Below are 14,060 nucleotides of genomic sequence, written 5' to 3'. Positions count from 1 at the left end.
CAATAATTGCATTGATCTTAATTAATTAGCACAGATGGCCATGACTCTTCTTTGTACAAGGATATATCAGAAGCTATCTTGCTTCATCTTTCTTGTCCAAGACGTGCCTGCGGAAATTAATTCACCTCTCGAAAATCCAGTTAGCGCTTAATAATGCTAATGATAAGAACATCCCTTTGATCTCTATTTCTTGGGTATTGCTTATGCCCGCACCCATTTTTCTAAACATGTAACAGATTTCGAAGGTATGTAGTCTTTTGCGGCAACCAGGTTAAATAGTTGGAGAGTCACCGTCTTGAATCTGTGTTAATTGTGAATTCAGAGAGCCTTTCTCGGCTTTATTACTTGACTGGCTGGGAGGTGGAAGGACTCAGTGATTATCAAGTACTAAAGCACAGAGGAGAGTTTCTTTCTGAACCCTGGATAGCATAGCATAGCAGGAAAAACTGAAAGGACAATGAGCTCGGGCTTCTATTTATAACCCTAACTCGGGCCTACCATGTACCAGGTGCTAAAATATGTTTGTTGGATCATCTGTAGGTTCTCTGCCATGTATGGTTTGCCTTTAGTGCCTTTATTTATAAAAGTCATGCTAGTGTTCTTAGAATTCAAGAAAAACTTGGTGAAAGCTCATTGTTTTCTGAACATCTTAGCAACGTTTATGTATAGCACCATCTGGTATTTGCCATTGAGTGCTTTGCAAAGTCAGTTGTCCTTTTATGCACCTATAATCCTTTTGTCTGCAGCCAGCTTGTACCTCCTTGACGGAGGATTGGGTTTTCTACGTTATCTCCCACTGCGCCTACACACGTGCCTGTTACTTAGTGGATTCTAACCAATTTGAATAATTAAAAATAATATATTGCTTTCAAAGAGATGACAGAAACTATCCTGTGGCTATAGTGATACTTTTTCTTTTTTTTAAAATTATTCCTGTTAGTTTTTGAAACTTATTTGGAAGCTCCAGGGTTTTTGGAAATGTGTGGAGGCCTTGCAGTAAAAGGCCTGAACTCTGGGGTCATGGAGGAAGCTGTGTATATTTCCAATATTATTACAATAATTCAGATTATGTCTTCCAGCATAATAACAGCTTAAATAGGCTTACTTGTGAATTAAGAATCATAGCATTAGCATCTAATTTATCTGTCAGGAGAGTTTGTGTGTGTTTCGGGAAATTAAGGATTTTTTTAATTCTGCATTTAAAAATTAGCACTGGGAAGAAAATATTTGCAAATCATCTATCTGATAGGGGACTTAGATCCAGAATATATAAAGAGCTACTACAACTCAACAATAAAAATGTGCGTTACCCAGTCAGAAGGTGCTCAAATAACCTGTATGCAATTTCTCCAAAAAAGATACACAGATGACCAAGAAGTAACTAAAGAATTGTTTAGTATCATCAAGCACTAGGGAACCATACATCAAAACCACAATGAGGTAACACTTTCCCTAGAATGGCCACAAAAAAAAAAAAAATTGGACCCCTCATACATTGTGGGGGAATATAAAAGTGACACATCTTTGGAGAACAGTTTGGCTAGCCCTCCAGTTGTTAAATATAGTTTTACCATGTAACCCAGCGATTTTACACTAGTGTACATATCCAGTGGAGTTGAAAACACATATCCACGCAGAAACTTGCACGGCAGTGTTGGTAGTAAGTAGCATTATTCATGATAATCAAAGAGTGGAAGCAACCCAAATATCCAGCAGCTGATAGAGGGATGAAGAAAACTGGTATATCCATACAACGAGATACTTTCTGCCGTAAAAAGGAAAGAGGTACTGTTGTGTGCTCAACATGGACCAGTCTTGTGATCATTAAGCAAAGTGAAAAGAGCCAGGCACAAAAAGGCCACGTTTTTTATGACTTCCCTCATATGAAAATGTCCAGAATAGGAAAATCCATAGAGACAAAAAATAAATTCATGGTTGCCAAGGACTGAGGCAAGGAGGGAAACAAACTGAAAGTGATTTCTGATGGGTATGAGATTTCTCTTTCAGGTGATGAATATGTTCTGAAATTAGGTAGCAAAGATACGTGTGCAATTTTGTGAATTTACTCTAAGCTCTACTAGATGGTACGATGTAAAAGGGTGAATGTTGTATATGTCACATATAAATTGTATATCATGAAAGCATATAAATTGCATATCTTAAGAGCTATTAGCAAAAAACATGCAGAGCAAATGATTAGGAAAAATGGTCTAAAATGCTTTTGGGGGGAAAAATACTTTCAAGGGGAGGGATAAATGTGGAAAAAATGGTCTGAGAAACTTTGTGCTACAGGATTACTGCGTGGGAGCTGGGTTCGATTTTTGATTATTGGTTTTCTTTGCAGTGTGCTTCTTAGCATTTTTTACTTTGATCATTAAGATTTTGAGTGAGATGGGGAAAAATCTACGGATTTCCCGTGACACATGTTCTGTATTTTACTTTAGAATAATCATGAAATGATCTTACGTTTCTGGATGAGAGGTAAAACTTCATCCTTTCCTGGCTGTTGGTAATGAAACTTTCATTTCTTTTTTTTTTTTTTTTTTCCCCCGAGGCGTCTCAATAATAATGAATTCACAGTGCTGGAAGCTACAGGAATCTTCAAGAAACTTCCGCAGTTACGTAAAATGTAAGCCGTGCATTAGCCACCTTTTCAAATTTCTGTGGTGTGTTGTGTTTTTCTAAATCCCTGTGCGGTTTTATTCAGATTCCTTTGGAAATTGGAAACTATAAAGGGGAAGCGTGTCTGCGATGACTACCTGTGACATGAATTTAGGGTATTTTCTGAGAGGAGCCCGAGTCCTCACCTCTTCTCTATGTATTCCAGCGACGCCAGCCGCATTTTCTGTGGCCGAGCGCTGGCGCCTGACTCTAATTCACACAGCTGCTTTGTTACGTGGCCACAGCAGGGACGCAGCAATCGAGGCTCATTAGAAATGGCCCCGGCAGTGTTTTGTAACTTCCTTTACTGTTCCCTAAACCACGCTCTTCTATCTCTTTCAGCACATTCATGTCAACTATTTGACTTTTTGCTTCATTAAACTTTCATTAGAAGGTAGTCCAAGTCCGCGATGGTAGACGGGCCTGATAGCTCGTCGGTGTCACTACATACCCACAACCCATATTTCAAAATTAGTTTATGAACTCAGCAGTTCCAGCAACAGAGAGTATTGCCCCCCGCCCCCCGCCCCCCGCCCAAGGAGGAGGCAGGGAGGCCCAGGACAGGGGTCGGGCCCGGAGGCCAAGGGAACAACGTCCAAGTAAGAGGACACATCGGAACGGAAGCGAAAGGGAGCGTCTTGCGCGTAGTGTGAGCGGCCCAGGGCCGCGCCGACTGCACGTGGCCGGGCGGACTCCTTCCTGGGTGCTCCGGCCCCGCGTGGGCTGCGTCCCACAGGGGTTCCCGCTGCTTGTTCTCCTTTCCACTGACCCTGATTGTGCTCCCGTTATAGCCGCACCTTTCAATCCAACACATGTTTATTGATCAGCTACTGGGCACGGTGCTCCGGGACGCGGGAAATGACACATCACACCGGTCCCTGTTCTGGGGGCGCGCGCGGTCTTGGCGGGAACCAGGAGGAAGCGGAGGGTAGGACCTATGGGCAGGCGTCACCTCCACGGCTGTCGTTGCCCTCCGGCCAAGCGTTGTAGAGTCTGTGGCACACAAAGTAGTCACCGTGCCGTTGGTTGTTTGACTCATGCCTACAATGAGCAGTTTAACTGCAAACAAACCCATATTCAGGGACATTTCTGATGCCACCTGAAAACTCACACTTAGCCCACCCTTTTCTCTACGTGGCTGCCTTCTTTGAGTCATTCACTCATTCCATCATTTTTATCAGGGGCCCTTATTGTAAAAGTTCCTTATTAGGTTTTGTGCTGGGCATAAAGATCCGTGCAAAATACCTGACCTCAAGAATTTTATGCTCCTGGGGGACCCTTCAGGATCATTCTAACATCGATGGGGCTGGTAGTTTCCACCACCGGCATTCTCCCCCAGTATCATCATCAGTTAGGCCCCACGGAGTAGGACGTGGGGTCTCTTCAGAACCTCAGGGGTGCTGGGCAGTGAAGGGCTGGGAAGTCGTGAAACCCTCGTTCCCGAGAAGAAAACAATCGGACATACTGTGTCAGTGTCCTCGTCGTTAGAAAGAAAAGCTCACAATCCTTGTCTCAACAGTGTTTTTATTATTATTATTATTATTATTATTTAGAAACTTCAGCAACAACAAGATCACAGACATTGAAGAAGGAGCATTTGAAGGAGCAGCTGGTGTAAACGAAATCCTTCTCACGAGTAACCGTTTGGAAAATGTTCAGCATAAGATGTTCAAGGGATTGGAAAGCCTGAAAACGTTGTAAGTATTCTCCGCAGAGTGATGCTTCGGCCGCAGCCCTGGCGCTCACTGGCCTGGGACGCTCACCCCCCACCCCCCCATCTCTGCCTCCGGCTCTCATCACATGCACATGCCCCCCCCCACACACACACACACGTACACACACATGTTCTGTGCGTGCGAACATCCCGTGCTCAGATGCCCCTGACTGACGTGTGTTGCTTGCAAAAGCTCAAGAATGCCTCCTGGCTGCTGATTGCTCAACAACAACAAAGCGAAGTCCTTGCTCCAGCGCTTGTTGGGATCTGGCCCCTGGGCCGCCCCAGCACGTCGGTCCTCCTGCCTTTGCGTCAGACGCCTCCGTCCAACGTTCACTGTTGGGCTGGGGCTCGAGCCCCAGGACCCAGGCCACACCCTGCGGCAGGGTCGCTAGCAGCTTACCTGCGGACCCCGTCGTCTGTTCCTTGAGGCCTCGTTGAAAAGAGGGGCTGCCCGACGGGAGACCCGGTGCTGCCCCTTGTGAAGAAATGCAGTTGCGGGTTGTGGCCACTCCCTCGGGGCGTGGGGGGGAGGGGAAGGGACAGTCTGTGGCTCCTAAACGCCGTTGGCCAGAGAGGCCAGGGATCCGCGGAGAGCAAAACACCCGCTGCCCCGTGCGCGTTTCCAGGGTCTCAGTGGCCCCCTGAGCCCTGGTGGGGACGCCGGTCAGAGCCCTGAGCTTTGGGAGGTGACCCGGAGGTGGCCGAGGGGCGGGCGGTGGGGGGCCAGGTGTCGCCACGTGCCCTGCACTGTGTGGACAACCACGACGACGGGGCCCTCGGGCTGCCAGGCACGGATGCTGGGGACGGGAGGGCGGAGCAGAGCCTGTGCCTGCGGGGCTGTGTCCCCTGCCCCCAGCCACCCCAGGGCCCGCGGAACCCAGATCCCAGGACACGCCGAAGCCTGTCTGGGGGGCCCTGCTTGGGGGGCCGCTTGCTCCTGGGGCGGGCGCGGGGGCTGAGCGAGGAGGCGTGGGGACAGGAGGGGGGCCCACCCGACGGCCCCCCCGCCAAGACCCGTTGTCCTGCAGCTCCGGAGCCCGGCAGTGGCTCTGTGGACAGCTGACCCGAGCCCCCTGGGCCTGGGCGGCCCTTTCTGTGCGGAGCGGGCGCGCTTGCTGTCCCCCTCAGGACACCGGTCCTGACAGCCCCCCATCCTCTCTAGATGCAGCCACGTGGCAGGGAGGGCTCAAGGTAGGAGGTGCAGGGCACCCGGGCGAGGCCGTGACAGCGCCAGGGCTCGCGGAGCATTGGCCGGCTGCTTCCATTCACATGACCCACCCCGACAGCCCCTGCGTTCCTGTTCTCCTCGGGTGCGTTTCTAGCAGCTTCTCTCACTCTGACCTTGGGCACCCATGACGGATGCCGCGGCCCCCACCCGCTCTGCTGCATGAGGCCGATGGAGGGTCCTAGACCCCAGCTCCGAGGTTCAAAGGATGAAAGTAGGTTTGTCGAGACGTGATTGTCCCCGGGGACGTCGCCGACGAGCGGCCCCCTCTCCTGACTGTGTCCCCCCCGGGCCTCGGGGGCCTCTCGGAGTCTCGGGGGCCGCAGCTCCGACATCGCGGCCAGGTGCCCCGGCGGTGTTGCAGCAACAGGAAGCACAGCGTCCTCCCAGGGCTCCAGGAGGCCGGGACTCCGGCCCGACGGGACCACGGATTCTTGGTCACTCGTGGCCCACGGCAGCGCGGACAGAAACCTCCTTTCTGGGGGGCACTGGCTTCCGGATGTAAAACGATGCCCCAATGAGAGGCGGGCGTCCTGCCTTCCCCCTGCCTGTGCCCTAGCAGACCGCGGAAATCGATGTGTGTCCTTTATTCCCATAGAACAACCTAGAATTTCACGGGAACACTTTGTTGCCCGCTTCTTTTCGCCTCTCGGTTGTGGGTCCTGCAGCCTTCCAGCCGGGCAGGGGCGCCGCGGGGCCGGAGGGGTCCAGGGCGCGACGGCTTGGCCCGCTCCCGGGGACACCCGCGGCGGCTGTTCCTTGTCACGTCGGGTTTTCAAGGACTGTTTCCCGCCTCTTCGGAGCCTCAAGGGAGAATTGAGAACGGAGCCAGAACCTCGGCCGTGATGGGGAAAGGACAACAGCGTTAATCCCACTGATGGCAACGACCAAAAGTTCAAAAAAAAGAAAAGTCCGAATTCTTTCAAGAGAAGCCTGTTTAAATTTTACTGTGAACAACTGGAGTCTGCTAACGATCGCCTCTTTTCAAGCCCCAAACTTTAAAGGAATAAAATAATTCTCATAAAGAAAATAGTTTGTGCAGGCCCCCTGGGTGGAGCATCTGCCTTCGGCCCAGGCCGGGACTCCCGCGGGTCCCGGGATCGAGTCCCGCGTCGGGCTCCCCGCAGGGAGCCTGCTTCTCCGTCTGCCTGTGTCTCTGTATCTCTCATGAATAAATAAATTAATTAATTAAAAAAAAGGAAAGAAAAGGTGCGAGACCTGCGGGCCTCGGCCGGTTTGGGCTCCCGAGCCCGCGCTGCCCGTCCTCGGCCCGGGGTGGTGGGGTGCCCTCCGCCTGCCCGTGCGGGGCCTAGTGACCCACTGTCCTCTCTCCCTCAGGATGTTGCGAAGCAATCGCATAAGCTGCGTTGGCAACGATAGCTTCATAGGCCTGAGCTCTGTGCGGTTGCTTTCGCTGTACGATAATCAGATCGCCACCATCGCGCCGGGGGCGTTCGACACCCTGCACTCGTTGTCCACCCTGTAAGTAACGGGCCCTGCGCCTTAGGGGCGGCCCCCTGGGCGTCGCATCGCTTGCTCTCACCAATCGCATTTGAAGGCCTCATCAGGCATTTCACAAAAATGGGGGCAAGCGTTCGGGGATCAACAGAATTTGTCGATGTTGAACTTACCGTAGTTTTCCTATCAACGCTGCCTACGGCCAGGTGTTGAAATCCAACGATGACTGTAATATTTTTCAGCCAGCTCTTTTTTACGACAATGTGATGTGACGTCATCTCTAAAGTTGCGTCTTCGTGTGACTCGATGGCACCGCACATCACAGTAACGTCGTGGCTTTTCCCCAGTGTTCTTGCACCAGAGTCCTTTTGGCGTCAGGTGTCATAAAAATGGAGCTGATAAGGTTTCTGCCAACAAACTGTGCTCCAAAGGAGCATTCACGGCGACAGGAGTTACATTAGGATGGCCGGGCCAACAATAAAAACAGCTCACCAGAGGGCATTTACCACGATATTAGGAAAATATTGAAGAAATAGGTTGAGCCTGTCCAAGAGGACATTTTATGAAGACAGAAAATAAAGAATATTTGTAGATCTATAGTCAGAACTCAGAAGGTCTTTTTTTTTTTTAAGAGGGAAAAAACCTCTAAACAATGTATTTCAGCTCTCTTAAATGTCAGTATGTAAAAAGCAGTGTTTGAAATGATGAATCCTACAACGGATTTGATTTCCTAGGAACGATGGCATCTAAATATACTAATCTAACTGAAAAGGTAGTTATAAAAAAAAATACATCCCACATAGCTCAAGTCACTGAAGAAATAATTTGCGGGAAGCATCCATCCATCAGTGAAGTACTTAATCCTCTTTCCACATAAAATGTGACACTTTACATCGAGTGAATAATTTGTGCATATTAAAGATGGCATGTTTATAAATAATAAGGTTGTCAATAGGTTTGTGCTGAAGTGGTGAGATGCCAAAAGTATTGAGATTTGTAGAAGTAAATTCATTTTTATAACTGGCATTTAATCAACTCAGCTGTCAGTTTAGATGGGAAACCTATTCTCTGGAGCAAATAAGAGATGGAAATCTCGAAATGACAAATTAATGAAATAGCTGTTGTCAGGTTAAACTCAATAATATAAGGTAATCAGCCTTCATCTTTATATTAAATTACTGCATTATCAGTGTAGGGAAGTTTGACAGCACGTCGGATCGCTGACGAGTTTAAATTCTCTCTGAATGAGATCTCTGTCGGGATCCAGCGTGTAAACCCCCAAAATTGCTGCCCTCGCTTTATTTTCTGCATGAAATCATTTGAAGAATTCTTACATAAAAGTGTTGTTATTTTTTAAGATCCAAACATAAATATTTTAGCCTAAAAAAAAGCATCCTGTGTGTTGAGTATGATGGAGAGTGAATGGCCGGGCAGGGGCGGGGGGAGGTGGATGGTGGGTAGGGGCAAGCATGAATGAGGAGCAATCATTTTAGCAGAAATGGGGTTGGGGGGGAAATGGCAGCATGGGGTTTTGAGAAGTAAGACCCTGGAACCCCACACTCAGCCCTGCGTTGTTTCCTCGCGGCTCTTAGAAACCTGTTGGCCAACCCTTTTAACTGCAACTGCTACCTGGCTTGGCTGGGCGAGTGGCTCAGGAAGAAAAGAATTGTAACCGGAAATCCTCGCTGTCAAAAACCATACTTCCTCAAAGAAATCCCCATCCAGGACGTCGCCATTCAAGACTTCACGTGTGACGACGGTAAGAAGGCCTTGCTAGGTCTCTGGTCACCAGGCCTCCAGTGGCTGTTTCCTGTGCATTTTTTGCTCTTGTTTGTTTAGGTCTGGAAACAGGGCACATACTTCCTCAGAGCTGCCTTCACGGACCCACGTCGGCTTGATTGGCGTTTGCAAAAATTTTATTTAAATTTCCCAGTTTCCAAAGTGTGGTTGACACCATTTCTCTAGCTTCGTTGTGACATCATTAGTCTAAGCATCGCTTTTGGTTACTGCCATTTTCAAAGGAGAAAAGCAATTGGCTTAAAAGAAATAGAAATTCTAGTAAGCCTGACAAAGATAGCAGTTTTCACTTTTTAGTATGTCCATCATGATACTTGATTCTCGTGATGGCCTTGTAAGGTAGGGAGAGCCAGGTGAAGGGAGGGCCCCTTTGAGCCTTATATTTTAAAATGAGGGGCATGTTGGGGATCTCTGGGTGGTTCAGCAGTTTAGCACCACCTTTGGCCCAGGACATGATCCTGGAGTCCTGGGATCGAGTCCTGCGTCGGGCTCCCCGCATGGAGCCTGCTTCTCCCTCTGCCTGTGTCTCTGCCCCTCACTCTCTCTCTTTCTATGTTTATCATGAATAAATAAATAAAAGTCTTGAAAAATAAAATAAAATGAGGGGCATGTAGATTTTTCTACTAAACATTTTAAATTAACCTACCCCTTTATGTCTTTTCATGGCTGTGTCCTTATAATTTCTCTGTAATTCAGTTTATATTTACATAGTCTCATTAAAAGTGTGATTTGTATAAATAACTGAACAAAGAAAACTGCTGTTATGATTGGATGAATTATACAGATTGTGACTTGTTTCCTGGAATCCGGCCCCAGGCAATCAGAAAGCAGTGCTCTGTAGAATGGATGGCATCAGTTTGTAAATACTCAAGGCGCTGGACGCACATAAGTGATCTCGTGGCTCAAGACTCTGGTGTTTGTCAGGGTCAAAGCACAACATCCCTTCTAGCATTTCCAAAGCCACGCATCTGGGTTTTCCTGTGTTTCTTTTGGCCATATAGGAAATGACGACAGTAGCTGTTCTCCACTCTCGCGCTGTCCCACGGAATGCACGTGCTTGGATACAGTTGTCCGATGTAGCAACAAGGGCCTGAAGGTCTTGCCCAAAGGTATTCCCAGAGACGTCACTGAACTGTAAGTAGAGCTTGCCTTTCTGTGTCCTTAACAAATCCCATTTCAACTCAGGAAATGGAAACCAAATAGAAGTCTTTAGAGGCCCGTCTCCAAATTCTGTTCTGTAGGCCATTAAATAGCATCATGTCAAGCCCTAAGATCATATAAAAGCCAGCTTAGATACACTTGGGGGAATGCTGGTTGTGTGTGTTTCCCTCCTATTCACTGTGGGATTTCTCAGCATCGGTATCATGCTAAGGTTTGCTGTGACGCTCCAAGAGAGGGCGGTAAAAGATGAGATAGCGCCCACCCGTGTTTGTCTCCACAGCCCTCTTCCCTGGACCATCTTGCAAGACTCAGACGCCATCAAATACACCTTGGGAAATGCTGTGTTGTATTTAGCTTATCTACGATGTCTGGGATATTCCATATGGTTAATTATTCTTTACCACTGTGTCCCCTGAGAGGATAGCTTCCCACATGGGATACATAAATATCCGGGATGTAGAAGAAGCTGGGATAATCTTAATCCTTAGCAAGAGGTCCTGCCCTCTGGACCTGAGTTAGAATCCTTTAGATTATAAAGGGTGTGGGGCCAGTTATCCCTAAGATTTTTCATAACGACCGCAGACTACATGGTCAGTATATACTCCTCTAGATCCCCAGCACCATGCGTGTGCGCACCTTCTTAGCTGCCTCGTGTTACGTATGTGGGATGGAATAAATCCAAGAGAAGGTTGCTTGAATAACATGACACGTGCACGCACCATTCCATCCCCGTAATCTGTAGACTGACGTAGCAGGGACAGAGGTGCGATGCGAATGCAGTTGCGCCTTTTGCCTCTGTTTTTTCCTACGTGGAACTACCTGTCAGAAGTGATTTAAGCTCCAGTGTGCTCTGTGCAGATGTGCACCCGTAATTCACGCACGCGCGTACAAGCGAGATTCTGAACGAGTGGCTTGGATAAACTTCCGGAAACATGCAACAGAGGTGTTATATGAGTTTCAAAAGATGCCCCTTCAGCTATCAGAGAACTGATCTGCAAGTCAGGTGCAGTTCTGCGAGTCCTGATCTGGGCCTGAGTTGAACACTTGAGGGGAAAGGAAAAGGTGTGATCTTCGTGCAGAGACACAGAGGGTCCCTCTTGGATCTGAACTGCTCTGAAGTGTTTAGTTTCTCTCTCGCCACCAGTCACAGTTGTTAATTGGCTATAAGCACTGCTTTGTGCGCGTCTGTAATCAGATACTTAATTCTTATTTTAGTAAGTGTTTCTTTCCGAAGATTACTCTCCATCCAGCTAGATGCCTTTAGAGTATTCTGTATGCAAAGCATGGATTCTGGAAACACCCCAGCCACGAACACGGCACTCGGCATAACCAGATCATCTCTAATGGGGAATCTCTCCTGAACTGGCCCAAACCTTCATGCTTCTACCCGATTGCCTATCAAAAACTTTTAAACGGGATCCCTGGGTGGCGCAGTGGTTTAGCGCCTGCCTTTGGCCCAGGGCGCGATCCTGGAGACCCGGGATCGAATCCCACGTCAGGCTCCCGGTGCATGGAGCCTGCTTCTCCCTCTGCCTGTGTCTCTGCCTCTCTCTCTCTCTCTCTGTGACTATCATAAATAAATAAAAATTAAAAAAAAATTAAAAAAAAAAAAAAAACTTTTAAACATTCTCTAATTTCCTTATTAAATTACATCTAAAAAATAAATAAATAAATAAATAAATAAATAAATAAATAATAAATAAGTAAATAGATGAAATAAATAATAAATTTATTACATAATTATTACATAAATAATACATAATTACATTTATTTATAAATAAATAAATAAATAAATAGATGAAATAAATAATAAATTTATAAATTACACCTAAGCACCTGCTTGAGTCACATCCTGCCTATGCCATCCATATGTTTCTGCATCAGACAGTTGGATCTTCAATCTGTTTCTTTACAAAGTATTGAAACGTACTTTTCTGAAGAAATATGTCACAGAGACGAGGAAAATATTAACTCCTCTCTTGTGAATTCTAGTTTTACCTCCCCAAGAGCTTATTCTTAGAATCATACCAAGGCAGCAGGATCCTTCTCTACGATCACATGCATGCATGTACTAGAAAAACTTCATTGTGTATTATATTAAATTATTAAAGAATTTGGCAAAAACAAGGACATATTAGTGGACAACTTTGAACAAATGGTATCTATTATTTTTAATCAGTTCCATATAATTCCTCTCTTAGATTGTTTTACATGTAAACATCCATAGCACACATTCTGAATCTTTTTAGCTTTCTGTTACGACGTTTTTCCAGAATAAAGGGAGGATATTGAGGTAGATGGGATTATGCTTCCCTCTAGCGGTACCAAGACTGAGGTGGAGGAAAGAAACGAGTCGAAGAAGAAATGTGAAGTCAGAAAATTTGAACGGGCATAGGTTCGATGTCATAACATAGGCCTGATTCTTAGTCATGTGTTTATTACAGATTATGATCCTTTGTGCCATTTATATAAACTTTTTATTTTGAACTGTTTTAAAGAGATTATTATCTGAGGCAGTTTCTCAGCTACTTCTCTATCCAGCAAAAATACTGGTAACTTCAACCTCAGACCTCAAGGTTGGCCACAACACTGGGGTAGGAGGTGCTGTGTGCCCAACATGCCACAATTGTGGGCACATCCAAAGCAGATGGCCCACGTTGCTGGAAAGACGTTTGACCTTCATCGTCTACATTCTCAGAAAACACAGCCCTCGTTGACGTGGAGTTTATTTTTTTTTTGTATGTGACGTTAGGGACAGAACTTTAAGCATTCACTTAGTTTTACATCTTGCCAGTTAACCCCAAAGTCTATCTAAATTCAGATGATTCTGCTGACTTTAATCAGAAGAGGAAACCCCATATATACGTGGTTGTCTGATTATTCCTTTTACATATATATGCTACATTTGTGCTCTTGATAAAGGTTGTGATTTTCTATAAAACCTTCTAAGGTCATCTTAAAAATTATGTTTAGGATATTGTTTTCACCTGAGATCTAATTGGAATTCCTAAATACCTCCTTTAAGGCATCCACTGTTATTTACTAACTGTATGGCTACGTGTTAACGGCAGTGAAGAGAGGCCTTGCCCTCAGGAGCAAGACTCTGGCAGTACTGAATGCATTTCATGGTACTGTCCCCACATAAATACAAGCAGACTGGAGGCCAATAGAAATATGCTTGATTGCACGAACCTTCTACCTGATGCACAAATGGTTGGACACACGATGCGCCTCACCACATAAGCCACAAAGAGCTGCACTCACCAGTCTCCCCTTGGTTTTATAATGTACACTGAGCAACCCACAAAATAATTCTACTGAATTGGACAGCTGTGCTCCCCCCGCCTTTACTTCTTTTATATGACAACGCCCACTAGGAGCATATCTTAAAGCCAGAATTGCAGAGTGCTTCCTTGCCTCAGTTAAGAGCGAAATAGTGTCACACCACGCCAGTGTTCCTTAAAAAAAAAAAAAAAAAAGATAATATTGTTTCCTTGTTTTTAGGTATCTGGATGGGAACCACTTTACCTTGGTTCCCAAGGAGCTCTATAACTACAAACATCTAACGCTTATGTAAGTAACGTATTGTATTTTTTTCATCTTTGACTTACTCTGTTTCACCAAAGTGGGGGTAGCAAGGGGCAGAAGATTTGGTGGACCTTTCAGATAATATAAATCATTTACAGATAGATGCTTCCCTCCTTCCTTGCTCCTCACGGTTCTGGATCACTAGCTGCATCTTCATTGAGTATCAGTCAGGCAATGGCGCTTCTTAGAGAAAGGGCCTCCTCGATCCAAAGTACAAATATTGAACAAATCTAAGTATCGGAGAACTACAGAAATACAGTACATTTGGATACTTATGATGATGAATATGGGCTATTTTATAACAAGCCAAGAAAAGAAAGAAAGTAATGGCTTTATTCTTGACCTTAAGCAAATGGTTGTGGTTGGTAGTAACTTTTCTGAAAATACATTTTATTAGGCTTGGTTTCGTCATATAAGACATCCTAAGTTAAGTCATGGACTTCCAGTATTCA

General features: G+C 46.2%; 1 protein-coding gene across 1 annotated transcript in view; it reads left to right on the top strand.

Moving 5' to 3' along the window:
* Nucleotides 1-14,060, top strand: part of SLIT2 (slit guidance ligand 2) — a 350,583-nt gene that overhangs the window by 271,123 nt on the left and 65,400 nt on the right. The window contains 6 exon segments of the mRNA XM_035714619.2: nt 2,555-2,629; nt 4,215-4,358; nt 6,942-7,085; nt 8,654-8,820; nt 9,860-9,992; nt 13,525-13,593. Coding sequence (XP_035570512.1) covers nt 2,555-2,629; nt 4,215-4,358; nt 6,942-7,085; nt 8,654-8,820; nt 9,860-9,992; nt 13,525-13,593 — 732 coding nt within the window.

Source organism: Canis lupus, chromosome 3 (genome assembly GCF_003254725.2).
Source record: "Canis lupus dingo isolate Sandy chromosome 3, ASM325472v2, whole genome shotgun sequence".
Lineage (NCBI taxonomy): Eukaryota > Metazoa > Chordata > Mammalia > Carnivora > Canidae > Canis > Canis lupus.
This window is presented reverse-complemented; position numbering and strand designations above follow the sequence as displayed.